The sequence below is a fragment of the Hippoglossus stenolepis genome, chromosome 18 (assembly GCF_022539355.2).
Source record: "Hippoglossus stenolepis isolate QCI-W04-F060 chromosome 18, HSTE1.2, whole genome shotgun sequence".
In the NCBI taxonomy this organism is placed as follows: domain Eukaryota; kingdom Metazoa; phylum Chordata; class Actinopteri; order Pleuronectiformes; family Pleuronectidae; genus Hippoglossus; species Hippoglossus stenolepis.
In genome coordinates, this window is record NC_061500.1 from 2943543 (window position 1) to 2965495 (window position 21953).

At 44.1% G+C, this 21953-nt stretch overlaps 2 protein-coding genes across 4 annotated transcripts; both read left to right on the top strand.

Moving 5' to 3' along the window:
• Positions 1-358: 358 nt before the first annotated feature.
• LOC118098050 (microtubule organization protein AKNA) lies at positions 359-13017 on the top strand. Of its 3 annotated transcripts, none has more exons than XM_047344361.1 (22): positions 359-474; positions 4163-5016; positions 5100-5373; positions 5951-6025; positions 6403-6559; positions 6762-6826; positions 6946-7005; positions 7090-7208; positions 7292-7460; positions 7736-7917; positions 8097-8240; positions 8419-8665; positions 8916-9025; positions 9138-9388; positions 9688-9823; positions 10039-10188; positions 10312-10454; positions 10557-10691; positions 10798-10917; positions 11046-11147; positions 11377-11503; positions 11677-13017. In XM_047344361.1, exons 2-22 carry the CDS (start codon positions 4616-4618, stop codon positions 11927-11929), a joined length of 3420 nt encoding a protein of 1139 aa, XP_047200317.1. In that variant the 5' UTR covers positions 359-474; positions 4163-4615; the 3' UTR covers positions 11930-13017. The 3 variants fall into 3 exon arrangements, with proteins under 3 accessions (XP_047200317.1, XP_047200319.1, XP_047200318.1); XM_047344363.1 differs by having other exon boundaries at positions 8919-9025; XM_047344362.1 differs by lacking the exon at positions 359-474 and adding an exon at positions 1646-2027.
• Positions 13018-13519: 502 nt separating this feature from the next.
• LOC118098052 (microtubule organization protein AKNA-like) lies at positions 13520-21576 on the top strand (the record flags this gene model as incomplete). The annotated part of the gene is made up of 20 exons (XM_047344537.1): positions 13520-13884; positions 13967-14240; positions 14733-14807; positions 15086-15203; positions 15407-15471; positions 15591-15650; positions 15735-15853; positions 15937-16105; positions 16270-16408; positions 16866-16885; positions 17140-17246; positions 17342-17592; positions 17692-17917; positions 18097-18239; positions 18342-18476; positions 18576-18677; positions 18926-19052; positions 19204-21136; positions 21234-21337; positions 21421-21576. Coding segments are annotated over 18 exons (2805 nt in total), but the record flags the coding sequence as incomplete, so codon positions are not given.
• Between the last annotated feature and the right edge of the window lie 377 nt (positions 21577-21953).

A 21953-nucleotide genomic window follows, 5' to 3' on the forward strand; every position in this document is an offset into this window, starting at 1 on the left:
CGTTAATAACAGAAACTTCCGCTTTTAAGTGATAAATGAGCTCATCCGACAATTAGAGAACGAATTAGAAAACACCACATCGGCCCTCGGGCGACTTAACGTGGTTTCCTCTGCGTGAGTTTCTCTGTAGGAGTCGTAAAGTAAAGCGCTGCTGACGATAAGGAAGTTTTTTAATTATTAATTGAAAGTGGCACTGACGTTAGTAGCGACGGGTTAATTAGCGTGTAAGCTGCTGGACTGTTGTTGTTGTTGTTGTTGTTGTTTAGTGAACGTGTGGACTTGTGGGAAAGCTTCTCAGGGAAGTGTGGGTTTGTTGGGGGTGTGTGTGGTTTCCATGGCGACGCAGAGCCGCGTCCATTCACTTCTTTAGTTTTGTGGTTTTCAAGGCAACAGACTCCTGCTGCTGCTGCGACGGGTCTGAAATCTGCACTTTCTCCTGAAAGCCTCGATCCACCCGAACATCTGCAACTTGAGGTGAGTTTGCTGTTTACTCTTGTTGATTCTAAGTTTCTCCACAGGACTGTGTTGCTTTGATTTAAATGGTGTTTGCAGCTACTTCGTTATTAGTCATTCGCGAGTCCTCCACCACAATATTCTGTCACTTTTGTATTGTTTGCTTTTTCATAAACAGTCTGTGGTTCAGAGTGGAGTAAGAAAACTGTGGGTTTTGGTTACAGACACTTTACAGTCAAATGTTTCTCATGAAGTGAAAGTGAATTGGCCAACGTGTGTTATCTCTCTGTGGTCCTCGGCCCACCAGCCTAACTGGTTGGACTTGGTTTTAAAGTTGCGTGGATGTTGTTGAGCAAGTCTTTCTCTGTTTCCCTTGAGCTGTCTCAGTGTCTCAGAGGGTGGGACATGCTTCTTTAAAAAAGGGGGTAATGTTGCTGTTGTTTCTCCTCTAATCTGAAATCTGTCGTGCATCCCAGGACCTGCACCGTTTAATTTGAACGACAACAAAAACAAACAAAAAAAACACATCACCTGGCAACAAAGCTAATACATGTTCACACCTGCAGCTCTGAAGGAGACTGATGTCTTTCAGTAAGAACATGTTTTCATTAGGTCTGTGCAGAAATCTAATACTGGCTGCACACAGTTGTAGATTTCACTGTGACCTCCGCACTAACGTGTGTGTGTGAGGTTCATATACGACTATTCTGCCTCACAGTGAATGATAAGTTGAGTCTTTTGTTATTCATGCAAACTGGAACAATGGGTCATAAACCTCTTGCTTCATGTGACATGTCAAGTCAGTACTGGTAAGCTAGTGTTATCTATAGGCTCACCAACTAATCACATGAACTGAACTCTTCCCTATAGAGGTTTTGCTGCCTGGTTACCGATTAATATCGTACAGATCAAGAATAGATTCTCCTTCAAGACGCCACTGAAAGAAAAACTGAGTAATTCAGCCCTGACACGATGGCCTTTGTGTTGTTTTTGTGTTTATCGTTGTTCCACAAAATGAAACCAAACTCGGAGGTGATGTCTTTGGATTGAAATTCCTCGTCGGCCTCCTCTGCACCGTGTTTCCTGTGTCCTCAGCTCCTCTGTCTGCTCCTTCTAACGAGATTAGCTGTCCCGTCCTGGTCACTGGGCCATGTTAACAGCTCGCAGTCGCTCTGGCTGCGTCGGAGGCGGCTGCAGCTAAACGTCTGACTCCTTCTCTGACAGCTTTGGTTAACCTGAGAATGACTTTAGGAGCCTGGCAGAGAATCTCCCCCTTTCCTTGTCTCTCCTGCTTTGTCTCTCCTCTCTTGTCTCTTCCTGTATCTCCACCTGTCCGTCCTGGATGCAGCCTTAGCTCACCTGACAGTCAGCTGGTCAGAGCCCTGCTGTCTGTGTGTGTGTGAGCAGGAGCTGGGCTAGTGCTTCATGTCCTGGATGTATAATGATCATTGTCTGTTTACAATCGCCGGAGCCCCCTCTGAGGGCTTTAGAGCAGCTTAATAACTCCCATCTGGCAGCCGAGATAAACCCTCAGTCCCCCAAGTAATGAACAGGGAGCGTGAGCCGAGCAACAGGTGAGTTGCTTTCTTCAGTTTATTCTTATCAGCAGTTATTTTGAATTCAACCTTTTGATTTCACCGAGTTTGTTGCCATCTGCTGCTCGTCTCTGAATCCAGTTACTGTCGCTGATACATTCTGTAAACGTGTGTGAGACACAAACACGGTAGAACCTCCTTTAACTAGCATTGTGAGAGTTGACAGGGCTGTTACCTCTGGTTACGAGCACCAATCAATACAGGACATATCTATAACCTGAAGATAAATTCTAAAATGCAAAAATATTCAATATATGTATCTGTATTTACACTTTTGTTGAAGAAGAAATATTGAAATTGCAGTACTCTTAGTAAAATGTATGGAAAACGACCCATTTTATAGTTTGGGACAAAAAATAATAAGCGCACTCAGGTATTTGAGTAAATGTTTAAACCGAACAGCAGCTCATATGTTCATGTTTGTCTTCTACTCCTTATCCCTTGTGTGATACAGAAGGAAAAGACAAACTATATGAATATTGATCTTTCGGTCTTTCTACCCTGAAAGCGGCTGTTTCCCTGTTGTCCTGCTCCTCTACTCCACAGGCATTGTGGGTCGTCTTGTTGAACCAGTGTGCGACGACTCACTCACATTTGTGTATGAATAGGATGCAGAGGGAGCAAGTGTCTGTGGATGCACACGAGTGCTTCTGAATATGTGAGCAAAACAAAAAAACACCCTCTGATGAAGAGTGAGTGTGTGTGAGAGGTTTGTGTGTTGAGAGACACTGAGAAGCTCCAGACTAATAATCTGCTTGTGCTAATCTGGGATGTTGATGAAAGAAGACGAGACACATGGCGACTACTTGTTATAATGAGACTCTCAGTGCTTTCTGTTGTTATTATTATTATTATTTCTGAATCCCTTTAATTAGGTTGACGAGATGTTTCTCTGTTGATGTTTAGGTCTTTGACTTGTTGCTGATGTTGTTGTTTATTTACTTCCTGGCTCTTAATACGGCTTCAAACAGCATTTTATATATAATATAATGTAGAGTTTGAACGCTTGCCTTTTAAAATATGAGCCCTGCAGCAGCTGAGTTATCATCAACTATCAAAGTAACAGAACAGATTGATATGGATCTGTGGGGACTGGTGGGTTGCTGACAGTAGAGAGTAAATAATGTATATTAAATTAATATATATATATTTTTTTAAGTTTTGCAGTGTTTCCTAAGATATCATCAATTCATTATGACAAAGAAATGTAATTGAGGCTTGATCTTTTACAGTTTTGCCACAAAAAACGATTAACAAGAATAAAACACAAATACCAGCAAATATATAGAACTTGAATGAAATAAACCTTGTTAGGTTAAATGTAAACATAACTAGTGCACATCTTTTTCTGCCTTGTTTATGCTATAAAATTGGTTTGTTCATATCCAATCTAAATGCCTGTATGTCTGTGAAAAGCTCAAACTGGCCGTTGACCAATAAATTAGTTTGATTCCTCATTCAGATCTGTAGTATTGACCCCTGGAGAATGGGACATGTTTTATTGCCGACTCTGAAAGAGAAGCCAGAGTCGGTGTTGTGGCGTTGCCATGGTGAGCGTCTCAGCTCCAGAGGGAACTTGATGGGACGTTGTGAGACTAACGCTCTAATCTGAGTGAAGACCTGTGTTCAGGACACAGTATAAGTTTAGGTACATCATGTTTGTAATTGCTGAACAGTGCGACCCGATAGCACAGGACTGGAGCGTTGGGAAATAAAGTGAATGTTATCTGTGTCGCAGACTAACACTGAGTTCATGTCGCCTTGGAAGCGAGTCCATCAGTGTTGCACCTCAGACAAAATATATAACACATCCCATCAGAAACACGTGGATGTCCAGGAGCAGGATGAATAGATGAACTCACACAAATCTACAGGAAACATAAAAATGTATATTATCATACAGTATCTGAAGTAATCATTTATTTTACAACTTAAACCAATCCTTCAATTCACCATCACTCAACGTGTGGTTTATTATAAGTATTAGTCATTTTTTATTCATTGTGCCAGAAAAATGTCCCTGAAAAAAGCTCATTATTTCCTGTGGAGACCTCCTTCTAACAGTCCATCGGCTTCTCATACTAAATAACTGACTTAACTTCTGTTTGTTTCAGAAACTGCGTCAAATCGAACCAAAGCGACCTCCTCTTCCTCAACATCACAGATGAGTACTGACCTCAGTACTGACGCCAGCTCACTGACATGAGCTGCAGTCTGTAAACCTCTGTAGTCATGACTCTGAGAGTGGACCTCGATGCAGAGTCAGATCAACAAGAAAGGATGTGGAGGCTTCTCCTGACTTTGAAGAAGAAGACTCATCTTCTATCTCATCAAAGGATTCTTCTTCATTCATGAGAGCTGGATTCCAACACCTCCAAGTTCTTCATCTTTATGACCATGTCAACCGTGAGACCAGCGATACTAACACTAATCAATCAGTCTATTAAGTATATACTGTTCTATTTCGAGTTTTATTTTGTAGATCTAGCCATGGTTAGCTAGCCAGAAAAGAAGCTAGCTAGCTAACAGCTAGTTAGCATTGCACATATTTCTCCTCCTACCTAGTAATGGATTACCACTTCACTGCTGAGGAAATGGCGGCTGCTTCAGGGATTGAAGATGAAACTTTCCCTGAGATGGGCTTCACAGAAAGTCCTCCAGAGTCGCACAGCAGCCGCATAAGTCTCAGGTCCAGTCCTCGTCCTCAGAAGTCTGAAATGCAGGAGGTGAAGTGGCCTCACACAGCGTCTGTCTTTCCTGAAGTGACTCGGGTCTATGACGGACCTTTGAACGGATCAGTAGAGTCAGATCAGCATCATAAGCAGCCAGGTCGCTCGCAGAGGACAACGAACCAGATGTGTCCTGAAGCTTCACATTCTGGGATTTGGACCCTCAGCGGAGCAGAGTCTCTAAAATCTAGACCCAGTCCAGACAGAGAGCTGAGGACACCTGAGGTCAATGAGTCCAGGTGAAGAGCATTTCCCTTCCTTCAACTTCATTCACAGTTTTTCCATAAAAAAGCACTAACCGTCAATTTTGTTTTATCTACAGAATCGTGCCTCTGACTTACCCCACGCCAGATTTCTCTAAGGTAAAGCCCAAGGTCCGTCTCCCAATAGGTGATTACAAGCCCCCTGTGAGCAGAGGCTCCTCCATGAGGGAATCCCTGTCCTCCCACATAATGTACATGTCTCCTGCTGACATTGTGAGGGAAGTACTACTGAACACCACTGACAGATCCCCTGACCCATCTGCCCCCAACTCCAATGGGCCTCAGGACTTCAGATCCCGACAGGAGGCCATCACACTGGTCGAGCAGCTACAGGTACTGACCATGATACTGACCAGGCCTTCTTCTTCTTAACATGATCGCACAGGCCCACAGCTTTTAGACATTTTATATATGCACTTACAGAGGAACATTTATTGACGAGGAACATTAAGTCTCCCACTTATCCTCCCTCCCATTGTCCAGGGACTAGGTCAAGATGTGAGGCAGCCATGACAACACAGTAACAAATCCTGCATCTCACAATTATATAATAAGTCTTTCATAGAAACCAATGATACTGAAAAACAAGTTCTCTAAAAGAAATGTACTAAAATGCCCAAAGGAAATTTTCTAAATGAAATTTAAGTTTCAAACTGAGCCCTTGTGTTTTTAAACAAAGTCTTATTAGCAGACAGGGAACGAGCAGACCGTTGTCCCTCGTTCCCTGTTACTATAGCAACACGGCAGGGTGTCCACAAACCTTTGTTTCTGCAACACTTCATCAGACTCATGGATTAGACCTAACCGAACCCTTAACCATGATCGATCCTCTCTGTCTGTTTCTTTAACCAACTCTGTTTTCTTCCCCTCTTCTTCCCCTCTTATATCCGCCCTTTCCCTCTTGCTGCAGGAGGACCACAACAGACTGCTGACTAAACACGCTGAGGCGAACAACACCATTGATCGTCTGCGTCTGAAGGCAAAGGTAGTTGATGTAGAGATCAATTCTGAATCAATGTAGGAATCAGAAAACAGTATTTTTTTAACTAGTTTTCTCAAGCAGTATAACTTGGTCTCTGCTAAGATATTTAGACAAAAGTTTGTTTTACAAATTTCGACACGCATTTTATTCATCGGTATGAACACTTAACCTTTCTATGACAAGAAATGAGACTTGGCACTGATCCATAAATGAAAGTATTGACATGTGACAGTAGTTTGTGTGTCAGATTTTAAAATTCTGGTGGAAAGGAAAAAATCCCCAAGATGCTAAATTCAGCTACAAGCAGGTGGGCTAATAATTATAGTTCACGTAGGTCATGATGTGTTTAGACGTGTTTTAATGTTTCACGTTTCCACCAGGTGGACCTGTACTCTGAGCCTCCACAGCCCGGCCACTCGGTGCAGTCAGGGCTGAGCCACGACTCCTCAAAGGTCATGACCCTGGACTTCCCTCGGGCTCAGAGAGCAGAGATCAACTCAGGTTCTCTTCATCCAGACGGACACCGCGCTCCTCCAAGTATGTTCTCTGTCTTCAGCCTCCAGCTCTCTGCTGACACACTGCTCCTCTGATTCATTGCTCTACCATTAAATACTGTCACTGAAAATGTTCATCAACCTGCAAACAACCTGGCTTCCATCCATCAATCAGCTGCTGCTAACGTTGTGTCGTTCAGTGAGACTCTCATCATATAACTCTTCTTTACCTGTCAAATGAACAGGCCCCTACGTGGGAGAGCAGCTGGCCGAGATTCTCCACACTCAGACTGACGAGTTCCTCCAGCAGGTACTCAAGCCATTAAAGCTGTCAAGAAGAATTAGAAATAACAATTTACAGATCTTTCTGGATGATGTGATGATTAAGGAAAGTAATTAGACATTAAAGGTTCTGTGTTTTTCATTCAGCTGCAGATTTATGAGGATCTCCTGAAGAGAAAACAGCTCAAACCTTCTGAACAGATGAAGGTAAGACATACAATCAGTTTCAATCTGTAATCCTTTAGATTGATCACTTTATATCCAAACTAATGAACTAATTCTGTCCTTCAGGGCCTCTCACAGCTTAACGAGGGGCTCGACTCTTTAGAAAGGGGGTTCCTGTTTGCGAGGGACGAGCACAAACTCCTGAATCAGAGAGGGGAAGACGTCGGCCACTTTGACCAACAACGGTAAGATTTATGTCCAAGATATAAATACATATATTAGTTATTTTGATTGTATGTGTTTACATGTTTGTGCTGGTGTGTGTCAGAGAGCTGGGGGGGCTGATCTTCCAGTGTGGAATGCGTATGGATGAGCTGAAGGAGCAGGCGGAACAGATGAGACAGGACCAGCCCACCTGTGAGGCTCCTCCCTCTCCGCCTCCTCACCCCACCCCTCCGTCTGCTCCCTCTGAAGATGGGAGATGGAGTCTCCCACAGGTACCCCCCCCCCGTTATTCCATTGTGTGCACTGTCCCTGAACGGCTCAGAAAACCTGTCACACCACAGAGACAACTCTCCACATTGTTCAAATATTAGCATCTAGTGTTTCTTCTTCTGATATTATTCATGTAGGACAGAGGAAGATCTTGCTTTTTGAATCTACTGTTGTCTCGTGTCTTGTGGATCCATAAAAGAAAATAGAAGCTGAATAGAATCTGTCAACCTGCTGTGACATCACATCATTTCACCTTTGATGCTTCAATTCCTTCCAGAGCCCACTTGTGCCTCTGCTGGTGGATCCAGGAAGAGCAGCAGAGCTGGAGGTGAGCCCAGCCACTGAAGAGAGTGACGATGAGGAGACGGGCGACGAAGAAACTCTGAGATGTCAGTATCTCAAACTTCTGACTGGAAAACACAGACGTGCTGAACAAGACTTTGCTGCACTAGCTGATCAGTGAGTGATGTTTTTATGTTTTATATTCTCTTCATCAGTATCTTTTCTATGGAGGGATTGTTATTAATGTTTGGAGATATTCATACTTATCAAAATGACTTTGACTGATTTGAGAAGAGCTCTGCCTGGAGACATTTATTTTTTCATCCCGATTTGTTTTTTTCCTTTTTCTGTTTAAGCTATGGAAGCTTCCAGGAACTTCCCAGTACATTTGAATATAACCTCAGGGAAGCAGCTTTCTTCTCTGGGACTTTAGGAAGCCACGAGCGGCCTGGAGTCGATGAGACAGAGAGACAGAGGATTGGAAACATGGATGAACGGAGGTTAGTCATCAGAGAAGCAGAGACACAGTTCATTAGTGGCACATTCGATCGTGTACAGGACAGCCTGAGGGCTTCATGTTAAAACATAGGACAAGACGTGTACTGTTTTCATCTTTAAAAACACAAATTCATACCTTTACATTACTGAATCAGATTTTCTGTGTATCTGTGTGGACAGGAAATCAGAACCACACTATGAGGAATCTCCTGTTGGCATCAGAACGCAGCGGAGCAGCAGGTCCAGTCCGTCTTCACATGCAGACTTGAGTCCACCCGCCTCGCTCCCTGTTCCTCCGCCCAGTGGCCACAGGGAGTCAGAGAGAGAGAGGTTTCACAGTAGCAGCTTGAGCAGCCTTGGAGAGACTCCTGCATCGGAGAGGAGGAACTCCAAACTCCAACCTGGGAGCAGCAGAACACTTTCTCAGGTCAGTTTATATCAAACATTTCCAGGTTAGGTCAGACAGTAACTTAATGTTGTCATATATGAAGTCTACGCCTCAGATTGTTTTACCTCAGGAGGTCATGAAGCTCAGATTTAGAACTTCACAACATAACATCTGTTAAAAACTTATTCTGTGGAGATTCTGAGGATAATTTTATTTCATTCTGACGTTTAAATATTGAATTCAAGTGTCTGTACAGATAAATGTGCTTTAATCTTCTTTCTGTGTTCAGCAGGATGGTGTCATCTCTCCAGAGACGGACAGCGGGTTTATTGGTTCAGAAAGCTGCCATCTGACTCCTGCAGCTGGCCCCAGTCCTCTCCACCAGGGGGCGTCACAGAGGTGAGGAGGTCTCCACATGCACAGACATCTTCTTCCCCATACATTAACCTCATCAGTGATTTTTTGTGTTTTCTGTCTTTTTGTGTTTGAATATTCTTTCTTGTCGTCATAGCGATTTAGTCCATCAGGACGGGAACACAAGGAAACCTCAGGCAGTCTCAGCATCGTCTCCTCCTTCCTCACCGATACACCGACTCACAGGTGCAGAGTCCAGAGGGGCCTCCTGGGCCCTCAGCCCCGAACAGACGAGCAGAGGCAGACAGAGGAGGCGCAGCTCCTCCTGCTCCCCACAGCGCTGGGTCAGTCAGGCAGAGAGAACCAGGGCCGACAGAGGAGCCAGACTGGAGAGTGACAGCAGTGAGTGTAAGTTCTGTCCATCACACAGAGAGTGGTGCTGTTAACTCTATAAACACTTTAGATTAAAGCACATGTGCTTCTCTCTTTTATAACCATGAAGTCAATAATAAGGCCTCTTGCACGGTTATTACCTACTTTCTGTTTAGAGTGTGTGTAATTTCTGTAGTTTGCATCAATTAAATGGGACTGTTGGGCCTTTACGGAGGTATGAGCTCATATCTAGTGCCATTTTAGTCACTCCCATTTGTTTATAAGTGTTTATTTCTCTCTGTGTATTCAACGTGCTGTCCTCTTCGTCTCCGCAGCTCGCACTGTGTCTGAGGACGGACATAGTGACCAGTTCGCAGGTTCCCTCAGCTTCCAACTAAGCTCCTCCCCCACAACACCACGTCACCATGGCAACTCTCTCAGAGCTCTGGGACCCAGAGTAGTGGCGGATCGGTAAGTGTGTGTGTGGGTTCTTGTACAGCTATCTTTGCGAGGACCAGTGTGAGTCTACAACCTATGGAGTGAGGACATTTTGGCCGGTCCCCACTTTGTCGCCTCCCTTTGATGGACTGTTTGGGGGTTAAGACTTGGTTTTAGAGTTAGGGTTAGAATTAGGTTTAGGTTTAGGTTAGGAGTTTTGTAAATATTTTTGTGTGTGTATTTTTTAGCAATGCACTTCGGACTCTGGAGGCCCAGGTCATCAGACTGGAGGAGATAATGCATCGCCTGTGGAATAAGAAAACTCCGAGCCCTGTGAGAGCAGCTCCATCAACTCAAGAGAACCACACTCACCTCTACACATCCACACCTCGCAGCAGGTTGGTTTTTATCTTCCATGTGTAGCCACAGTCTCTTGTTGTACATGAACACCGGCCAGGCCACCGCAGGCTCGTCTCTTAAACTTAACCTTCACCTTAATTTGATTCCTGCTCTTTGCTCAGGCCTGAGGAGAGATGTCAGAGTAACGTCAGGAAGGGAAGAAGACAAAGACAAATGGCTGAAGAGGTGGAGGAGTGTATACTGAGACCAACGGCCAGAGAGAGATCACCCTGTGTGGACAGACGACCACCACAACGTGACATCTGCAAGTTTACACTCCAGCACAACTTGAAATGCTAATAGCACGCGTACTGTGTGTCCATCAGTGAAGCGACAAAACTAATACATGTGGTATTTTTGATTTCAGTTGCAGGTTCAGATCCGGAGACCTTTACATCGCAGCCTCAGCCTCGGATATCCAGACGCACTCAAACATCCTCTGCAGCACCAGGCAGCTGCTGCTCACACACAAATACTGTCCAGAGCAATAAAACCCACCCCAGTAAGAACAACCGTCGCTGCACTGCAGACGATTAGATTCATCCACTTCTTCCACAAAACACAATCAAGTTTGTATATTTTTTAATCCATGTGTGTGTGTTTTGCAGGGCAGCTTCCAGCCGAGTCTATTCAAGCGTCAAACACAGCAGATGAACCTGACCTCAGAAACCATCCACCTCCTGTTCTTTGTGTCAAATGTTCGTCACGTCTCCGAGGACGATCTGCTCGTAAGAAACCTCGTCTGTGTTTTCACCTTTTAGGTTACGTTCTTACCAAGGGATAAAAAAAATCCTGTTTTATTTTGTTATTCATTATAAACCAGTGTAAAGTCCTCATCTTCTCCTTGTCCCGTCAGGTCCAGCGGGTGGCAGCAGCGAGTCAACCCCCTCCTCGTCCTCCTGCTCTCGTCACTGTCCTCTCTGTGGATGTCTTCAACCGAAGAGAGACACTAAGACAGGTTTGTCTGATGTGATTCAGTTCAGACACATTATGAGAGAATGAGTTTTAATGTTGAGACGTCTTGTGATGTCATTAATCTGTGACTTGGCAAAATGTGAATTTGTTGGTCAGCATCAGGAGCAAAATTCATTCGAGCTCAGCACATAAATAATTTCAGTTTGCAGTAAAAGAAATTAGTTTAATTATCTAATGTGTTAACGGAGCCTCTGACCTGCTGTGACTCACAGACTGTCACAGAGACTCCGCCCCACGCACAAGCGGCCAATCAGCCGAGTCCCCGGACAGAGCGGCGAGGAGAGGATACCACGCAGCTCCTGCTCCGCAGCAGTGCATGCTGGTCGGCCCTCCACTTCTGTAAGTAACACACACTCACAGTTGGTATAGACATAAATGCACGTATTTCACAACCATAGACTGTAACTGAATAAAGATGAGCTAACATATTTTATGACCCACAAAACTCCTTTATTTGGTTTCTCACCCAGACTGTCACTAATTTAGTTTTCTGTCGCCCATCTCTCTTTCAGTGTGTACTCACAGCCCGTCCACGTGTCTCCTAGCAACAACCCCGGCACATCCTCAGGGGTCAGGGGTCACAAGGAGTCGAGGGGGAGGATGAGACGCTCCAGGTCTGTCGATGGGCAGAACTCCCTGGACGTCTCGCTGGACAGAGCCATCAGAGTGGCTCAACACATGAAGCAGACCTCCAGACACATGGCTTGCTCTCTGGCTACTGGGCTGCAGTTTCAGGAACGGCTGACCCAGTCTTGCAGACGCTAGCCGAACTCACCTCAGAGACGGAGCAACGATAACTCACTAGACTGGGTTCAGCTGCAGAGACACGAGCTGAATGAAGGACCTCATTGAATAAGAATCAAAAATCGTCCTCTTCTTTGTGGATTCTCTTTGGTTTCAACCTTGAGAGAGAATTTGTTGAAGCTTCTTTGTTTTTAAATGTTATTTATGGCAACATTTAAATCTCAAACATGAATTTATTTGATCAGTCATATTGATTTCAGAACAGGTGCTGGCGTATGTTCGTAATGATTTTCTAAAATGATGCAGAACTGTAGATCGGCCTGAAAATGTCTTTGATCATATTGATTTTTTACAGACATCAGTTTGTTCTTTGTTCACCTGACATGAGAAATTCAAACTGTCTTTATATGATGGTCATGAGTTAATACTCATTTGTTGGTCATGTGATTTTATATTTAATGATCATGTGACCATTTATGTCTAGTCAGTCGAAACAAATTGTTTAGTAGTTGTGTTGAGCCACACGAGCAGTATGGAGGCGTGTTGTGTTTGGTTGAACTATCCCTTTAATCTTTAAAGTGTAGTGAATAGAAATCTATAGTCACAAAACCTCCGATGCTGGATATCCTCTAGAAGTTATTTTTCTTTGTTGCTGTTAAAATAATTGTTCATGTCTAGACTAAAGATTAAAAATTATACAGTTAATAACTAAATTCTGTGCATCAGTTACATCTTATGCTTGTAAATACACATGTGCCAGAGTCTCCTGTAACTGAACTTCACATTCCAGCACTGCACTGATGAGAATACAAACAGAGACATACAATTATTTCTACTGATAAAATATTTATATGTGGTTTAAACATACCACGTATTTTCAGTAACTTCTGTGTTTTGTTAGTGTCTAATCCTTTTTTACTTTTGTACAGTTGTTTTTCAAATGATTTTAAAAAAATATTTTTGCAGGGAATCTTTTTAAATCTCTCTAATGAGCAATAGTAAAAAAAAAATAACACAATGTTTGTGTGATTCTGTGTTTTGTTTTTAAAATCATGCTATAATGTTATAAATGCTCTACAATAAATATGCCAGCTTGAAGGCTAAAGTGAGAGGACAACTCAAGTCTTGCTTAATCTCCATATGAATGACATGGCCGTCTGTAAACCTCTGTAGTCATCAGATCATGACCTGGCTGAGACAGAAACTGAGGTTGTCTTTGTCTTTGAACACCTTAAAGACTCCTCGTCCTGTATGTCATCAAAGGAACCTTCTTCATGTAAGAGAACTGGATTCCAAGACACACCCACAACTCCAGCTTGATCCTGTGGAACAATGTCTAGGTCATCAGCATCAGAGATTCCAGACTTAGACTCAAGACCAATAACTGTTCTTCATACAGCATCTTTATGAACATGTCAACCGTAGGTTTGGAATAATAGCGACCAGCCATCCTAACACTCTGGATAAATGTTTTCAAATGCATATCAATCAGTCTATTAAGTATATACTGTTCTATTTCGAGTTTTATTTTGTAGATCTAGCCATGGTTAGCTAGCCAGAAAAGAAGCTAGCTAGCTAACAGCTAGTTAGCATTGTACATATTTCTCCTCCTCACTAGTAATGGATTACCACTTCACTGCTGAGGAATTGGCGGCTGCTTCAGGGATTGAAGATGAAACTTTCCCCGAGATGGGCTCCATAGAAAGTCCTCCAGAGTCTTACAGCAGCCCCATAAGTCTCTGGTCCAGTCCTCCTCCTCAGAAGTCTGAAGAGCAGGAGGTGAAGTGGCCTCACACAGCATCTGTCTTTCCTGAAGTGACTCGGGTCTATGACGGACCTTTGAACGGATCAGTAGAGTCAGATACGTGTCCTGAAGCTTCACATTCTGGGATTTGCACCCTCAGCGTAGCAGAGTTTCTCGAATCCAGACCGAGTCCAGACAGAGAGCTGAGAACAGCTGAGGTCAATGAGTCCAGGTGAAGAGCATTTCCCTCCCTTCAACTTCATTCACAGTTTTTCCATAAAAAGCACTCACCGTCAATTTTGTTTTATCTACAGAATCGTGCCTCTGACTTACCCCACGCCAGATTTCTCGAATGTAAAGCCCAAGGTCCGTCTCCCCAAAGGCGATTACAAGCCCCCTGTGAGCAGAGGCTCCTCCAGGAGGGAATCCCTGTCCTTCGACACAACGTACATGTCTCCTGCTGACATTGTGAGGGAAGTACTACTGAACACCTCTGACGGATCCTCTGACCCATCTGCCCCCAACTCCAATGTGCCTCAGGACTTCAGATCCCGACAGGAGGCCATCACACTGGTCGAGCAGCTACAGGTACTGACCATGATGTGGTTTCATAGACATGATGAGGAGGGAACATCAACTAAACACTGTAACTACGGTAACCAGATTCCAGTTTTAGACCCTATTCTACTCTTCCATTCTTATTTATTCTACAGAGATTGATTGAGAGTGGGAAGAAGAATATTGTCTGAAGATCATTGACCTCGAGACCACACAATAATATATGAATAACCCTTATTCCAGGATGGATAGGCCTCACTTAATGAACTTTACATTGTCTGAAATAAAGTTTTATATGGTAGTACCCAAAACATGAAAAACAGCTACAGATGAAATGTGCAGTGCACAGAAGTGCAAGGACAGGGTGTCCATGAACTTTTGTTTCTGCAACACTTCATCAGACTCATGGATTAGACCTAACAGAACCCTAAACCATGATCGATCCTCTCTTTAACCAACTCTGTTCTCTTTCCTTTTTCATTCTCTTCCCCTCTTCTATCTGCCCTTTCCCTCTTGCTGCAGGAGGACCACAACAGACTGCTGGTTGAGCACGCTGAGGCGAATAACACCATTGATGTTCTGCATCTGAAGGCACAGGTAGTTGATGTAGAGATCAGGCCATTTCATTTATCGCAGTTTAGTGTCATGCAGTCAGGGTCACGATCAGGGATTTGAAGAAAGCAGCATATCGGTGCCATAACTGGTTTATCTTTCGTTGAGTCAAGCTTACGGGACTAGATGCAGACGATTGCCTTCTCTGCTACATTTGTACGTTGCAGTGAATCAATTCGGGTTGTGGTTCTTGCCGTGTTTCCGCTGGGGGGAACATAGAACGCACAAATACAAATAATGATATTTCGAATTTCTCTTGGTAGATGCAGTCACGACTGAGCCAGGACACCTCAAAGGTCATGACCCTGGACTTTCCTCGGGCTCAGAGAGCAGAGATCAACTCAGGTTCTCTTCATCCAGACGGACACCGCGCTCCTCCAAGTATGTTCTCTGTCTTCAGCCTCCAGCTCTCTGCTGACACACTGCTCCTCTGATGCATTGCTCTACCATTAAATACTGTCACTTAAAAATGTTCATCAACCTGCAAACAACCTGGCTTCCATCCATCATTCAGCTGCTGCTAACGTTGTGTCGTTCAGTGGAACTCGCATCATATAACTCTTCTTTACCTGTCAAATAAACAGGCCCCTACCTGGGAGAGCAGCTGGCCAAGATTCTCGACATCCAGACTGACGAGTTCCTCCAGCAGGTACTCAAGCCATTAAAGCTGTCAAGAAGAATTAGAAATAACAATTTACAGATCTTTCTGGATGATGTGATGATTAAGGAAAGTAATTAGACATTAAAGTTTCTGTGTTTTTCATTCAGCTGCAGATTTATGAGGATCTCCTGAAGAGAAAACAGCTCAAACCTTCTGAACAGATGAAGGTAAGACATACAATCAGTTTCAATCTGTAATCCTTTAGATTGATCACTTTATATCCAAACTAATGAACTAATTCTGTCCTTCAGGGCCTCTCACAGCTTAACGAGGGGCTCGACTCTTTAGAAAGGGGGTTCCTGTTTGCGAGGGACGAGCACAAACTCCTGCAGCAGAAAGGAGAAGTGGCCGGCTACTTTGACCAACAACGGTAAGATTTATGTCCAAGATATAAATACATATATTAGTTATTTTGATTGTATGTGTTTACATGTTTGTGCTGGTGTGTGTCAGAGAGCTGGGGGGGCTGATCTTCCAGTGTGGAATGCGTATGGATGAGCTGAAGGAGCAGGCGGAACAGATGAGACAGGACCAACCCACCTGTGAGGCTCCTCCCTCTCCACCTCCTCACCCCACCCCTTCATCTGTTCCCTCTGAAGATTGGAGATGGAGTCTCCCACAGGTACCCCCTTATGCCATTGTGTGCACTGTCCCTGATTCTGGCTTCATGCTAAACTCACCTCTTCTGCATGACTGAGTCACAGCACTATGATTCCTAGTCAATAGAAGCTGTCAACCTGCTGTGACATCACATCATTTCACCTTTGATGCTTCAATTCCTTCCAGAGCCCACTTGTGCCTCTGCTGGTGGATCCAGGAAGAGCAGCAGAGCTGGAGGTGAGCCCAGAGAGTGACGATGAGGAGACGGACGACGAAGAAACTCTGAATTCTCTGTATTTCAAACCTCTGACTGTAAAACACAGACGTGCTGAACAAGACTTTGCTGCACTAACTGATCAGTGAGTGATGGTGTTTGTATGTTTTATATTCTCTTCATCAGTATCTTTTCTGTGGAGGGATTGTTATTAATGTTTGGAGATATTCATACTTATTTTCCTTTTTCTGTTCAGCTATAGAAGCTTCCAGGAACTTCCCAGAACATTTGAATATAACCTCAGGGAAGCAGTTCTCCTCTCTGCTGCTTTAGGAAGCCATCAGTGGACTGGCGACGATGAGACAGAGAGACAAAGGATTGGAAACATGGATGAACAGAGGTTATTCATCAGAGAAGCAGAGAGACTTGCACAGGACAGCGTGAGGGCCTCGCTCCCTGTTCCTCCGCCCAGTGGCCACAGGGGGTCAGAGAGAGAGAGGTTTCACAGTAGCAGCTTGAGCAGCCTTGGAGAGACTCCTGCATCGGAGAGGAGGAACTCCAACCTCAGGCAGCAGAACACTTTCTCAGGTCAGTTTATATCAAACATTTCCAGGTTAGGTCAGACAGTAACTTAATGTTGTCATATATGAAGTCTACGCCTCAGATTGTTTTACCTCAGGAGGTCATGAAGCTCAGATTTAGAACTTCACAACATAACATCTGTTAAAAACTTATTCTGTGGAGATTCTGAGGTTTATTTTATTTCATTCTGACATGACAAATATTTAATTCAAGTGTATAGATAGATAAATGTGCTTTAATCTTCTTTCTGTGTTCAGCAGGATGGTGTCATCTCTCCAGAGACGGACAGCGGGTTTTTTGGTTCAGAAAGCTGCCGTCTGACTCCCCCAGCTGGCCCCAGTCCTCTCCACCAGGGGGCGTCACAGAGGTGAGGAGGTCTCCACATGCACAGATATCTACTTCCCCATACATTAACCTCATCAGTGATTTTTTGTGTTTGAATATTCTTTCTTGTCGTCATAGCGATTTAGTCCATCAGGACGGGAACACAAGGAAACCTCAGACAGTCTCAGCATCGTCTCCTCCTTCCTCACCGATACACCGACTCACAGGTGCAGAGTCCAGAGGGGCCTCCTGGGCCCTCAGCCCCGAACAGACGAGCAGAGGCAGACAGAGGAGGCGCAGCTCCTCCTGCTCCCCACAGCGCTGGGTCAGTCAGACAGAGAGAACCAGGGCCGGCAGAGGAGCCAGACTGGAGAGCGACAGCAGTGAGTGTAAGTTCTGTCCATCACACAGAGAGTGGTGCTGTTAACGCTAAACAAGTGTTTGTTTTTCTCTGTATATTCAACGTGCTGTCCTCCTCGTCTCCGCAGCTCGCACTGTGTCTGAGGACGGACATAGTGACCGGTCCTCCACCACTGCACCGCGTCACCATGGCAACTCTCCCAGAGCTCTTTTTAGCAATGCACCAAGGACTCTGGAGGCCCAGGTCCCCCGACTGGAGGAGACAGTGCATGGCCTGTGGAATCAGAAAACTCCTGTGAGATTCTCATCTCTAGAGAACCACACTCACCTCTACACATCCACACCTCGCAGCAGGTTGGTTTTTATCTTCCGTAATCTACCAATAACTGTTTGTCTGGAGAATGACGCTGTAGAGATTCTAACCATGGAAGCCTGCAGGGGACAGTTTTCGCCATATGCCAGCGAACCACCTCGTCCTGTGCTCCCTGTTTCATATTGGTTTGTTCTTGATTTGATTCCTGCTCTTTGCTCAGGCCTGAGGAGAGATGTCAGAGTAACGTCATGAAGGGAAGTAGAGAAAGACAAATGGCTGAAGAGGTGGAGGAGTGTATACTGAGACGAATGGCCAGAGAGAGATCACCCTGTGTGGACAGACGACCACCACAACGTGTCATCTGCAAGTTTACACTCCAGCATAACTTGAAATGCTAATAGCACGCGTACTGTGTGTCCATCAGTGAAGCAACAAAACTAATACGTGTGGTATTTTTTATTTCAGTTGCAGGTTCAGATCCGGAGACCTTTACATCGCAGCCTCAGCCTCGGATATCCAGACGCACTCAAACATCCTCTGCAGCACCAGGCAGCTGCTGCTCACACACAAATACTGTCCAGAGCAATGAAACACACCCCAGTAAGAACAACCGTCGCTGCACTGCAAAATAAATCCTGTTTTATTTTGTCATTCATTATAAACCAGTGTAAAGTCCTCATCTTCTCCTTGTCCCGTCAGGTCCAGCTGGTGGCAGCAGCGAGTCGACCCCCTCCTCCTCCTCCTGCTCTCGTCACTGTCCTCTCTGTGGATGTCTTCAGCCGAACAGAGACACTAAGACAGGTTTGTCTGATGTCATTCATTTCAGACACATTATGAGAGAATGAGTTTTAATGTTGAGACGTGTGTTTGTGTGTACTCGGATCCTCCCACTCTGTGTGGTTAATGATGACTTGGCAAAATGTGAATTTGTTGGTCAGCATCAGGAGCAAATAAAGAAGAAGCACATTAATAATTTCAGTTTGCAGTAAAATAAATAAGTTTAATTATCTAATGTGTTAACGGAGCCTCTGACCTGCTGTGACTCACAGACTGTGACAGAGACTCCGCCCCACGCACAAGCGGCCAATCAGCCGAGTCCCCGGACAGAATGGGGAGGAGAGGATACCACGCAGCTCCTGAGCTGCCGCAGTGCATGCTGGTCCGCTCGCCACTTCTGTAAGTAACACACACTCACAGGTAGTATTAGTTTAGGTTGCACATGTAAACACGTGGAAGATATTTCTATGAAAACCCAACATATTGTTTAGTTAATTTTGTTTCTCACCCAGAGTGTCACTAGTTTTCCTGTCGCCCATCTCTCTTTCAGCATGTCCTCACTGCCCATCCACGTGTCACCTAGCAACAGCCCCGGCACATCCTCAGGGGTCAGAGGTCACAAGGTGGCGAGGGGGAGGATGAGACGCTCCAGGTCTGTCGATGGGCAGAGCTCCCAGGATGTCTCTCTGAACATCTTTCTGGACAAAGCCATCCGAGTGGCTCAACACATGAAGCGGACCACCAGACACATGGCTCGCTCTCTGTCCGCTGGGATACAGTTTCAGGAACGGCGGACTCAGTCAACTCTGCAGACGCTGATCACAACTCACCTCAGAGACGGAGCAACGATAACTCACTAGACTGGGTTCAGCTGCAGAGACACGAGCTGAATGAAGGACGTCAGTAAATAAGAATCGAAAAGAATCTGACATCTTCCTCATCTTTGTGAATTCTCTTTGGTTTCAACCTTTAGAGAGAATTTGTTGAAGCTTCTTTGTTTTTAAATGTTATTTAAGGCAACATTTAAATCTCAAACATGAACACCGACACACAGCTGCAGATATGTCCAAGTCTGTATTAACAAATTAGTTTTATTTTAAAGCCAGTTCAGGGTTCAGGCTTATGATTATTGGGAGGACTTGATCATTTGGTCTTATTTCACTGTTAATAAAGTTGTAATAGCGATAATAAGCAGAATGGGGAGTGTGGCCACGTCTGGGTCTGGTGTCTTCCATTCTGGGTCTTTGTCCTAAGAGTTGGAGGTTCCAGAGTATGAATACATTTTTATTTAGGAGCACCAAAGGGTTCGATTTCTGCCCTCTTCCTCCGCATCAGGCTCCTTTGATGACGGAGAAGATGAGTCTTCCCTGTCATCAAAGGAGCCTTCTTCATGCAGAAGAGCTGGATTCCAAGACAAACCCACAACTACAGCTTCATCCTATAGAACACAGTTTAGGTCCTCAGCATCAGAGATTTCAGACTCCTCATCCTGTTCTTCGTACAGCATCTTTATGAACATGTCAACCGTAAGACCAGCCATACTAACACTCTGGATAAAGAAAATTAAAAGCATATTTTCAAATTCATATCAATCAGTCTATTAGGTATATACTGTTATATTTCGAGTTTTATTTCGTTGATCCAGCTATGCTTAGCTACCCAGAAAAGAAGCTAGCTAGCTAGCTAGGTGTTCCGTAGTGAATATCTTTTTTCACATGGACAATTTACCATGTGTGTAAAAGTGATGTAGAATTTACGTTTGTTTATAAAGTAAGAAAGGAAAAAGGAAAATAATGATTTGTGGTAATCAAAAACAAGATATTTAGTGAATACTATTAAATGATAAAATACATTTATTTCGTAGCAAAGAAACACTGGAACTGAATACGGGTCATTTTTGAATTAGAAGGGTAGTGAACACAGGACAAATTTAAATAAGGATCAAAAACAAGTTAATTGGGGATATTTAGAGAAAAGTTTGTTTTACAAATTTCTACACGCATTTTATTCATCGGTATGAACACTTAACCTTTCTATGACAAGAAGTGAGACCTATCACTGATCCATAAATGAAAGTATCGACATGTGACAGTAGTTTGTGTGGCAGATTTTAAAATTCTGTTGTAAAGGAAAAAATCCCCAAGATGCTAAATTCAGCTATAAGCAGGTGGGCTAATAATTATAGTTCACGTAGGTCATGATGTGTTTACGCGTGTTCTAATGTTTCACGTTGAACCTGTACTCTGAGCCTCCAAAGCACTCGGTGCAGTCAGGACCGAGCCACGACTCCTCAAAGGTCGTGACCCTGGACTTTCCTCAGGCTCAGAGAGCAGAGATCAACTCAGGTTCTCTTCATCCAGGCGTACAATGGCCCCAGCGTGGAGGAGAAGCTCCATGAGAAGGCTTCTGTCGTACTGGTTAGGATAGAAACTTATCAGTATGTCCTGGACGGTGAAGTGCTCACCATTACTGAGCAGATGAGGGTAAGACATGCAATCAGTTTCAATCTGTAATCCTTTAGATTGATCACTTTATATCCAAACTAACTAACTAACTATCTAAACTAATTCTGTTCTTCAGGGTCTCGAACAGCTTCAAGAAAAGCTTGACGCTTTAGAAAAGCTTTACATGGTTATATTTAAAGAGCAGAGAGGGAGAGCAGGCAGCCCATTCGACCATAATAGGTAGGATTCATGTCCAAGATATAAATACATATATTTCTTATTTTCATTGTATGTGTTTACATGTTTGTGTTGATGTGTGTCAGGGAGGTGGACGCGCTGATCTACGAGTGTGGACAGAGTTTGGATGAGCTGAAGGAGGAGGTGGAACAGATGAGACAGGAGCAGCTCACCTGTGAGGCTCCTCCCTCTCCACCTCCTCATCCCACCCCTCCATCTGCTCCCTATGTAGATGGGAGATGGAGTCTCCCCCAGGTACCCCCCACCCCCGTTATTCCATTGTGTGCACTGTCCCTGAACGGCTCAGAGACAACTCTCCACATTGTTCAAATATTAGCATCTAGTGTTTCTTCTTCTGATATTATTCATGTCGGACAGAGGTGGATCTTGCTTTTTGAATCTACTCTTGTCTCGTGTCTTGTGGATCTTTTACTGACGGAGTCTTGGTTTGGAAAAGTAATTTTAAGACATGACCTTGGAAATGATTTAATTAAGACAGGTGGAAAATATGGTGGCATTAACCTTTTGACAAAACAGGAGCCAGAGATTTGTTAAAAAGTTCAATGGTGATTTATAAAACACTATTTCTGCATTAAATTAATTTGTGTTGCATGACACA

Excerpts from the sequence above, each read along its gene's own strand:
- LOC118098050 (XM_047344361.1), top strand. The coding sequence starts at position 4,616 with ATGGATTACCACTTCACTGCTGAGGAAATGGCGGCTGCTTCAGGGATT. Across the intron at positions 10,189-10,311 it reads ACATCCACACCTCGCAGCAG|GCCTGAGGAGAGATGTCAGA; the intron begins GTTGGTTTTTAT and ends CTCTTTGCTCAG. Across the intron at positions 11,504-11,676 it reads CTGGTCGGCCCTCCACTTCT|TGTGTACTCACAGCCCGTCC; the intron begins GTAAGTAACACA and ends TCTCTCTTTCAG.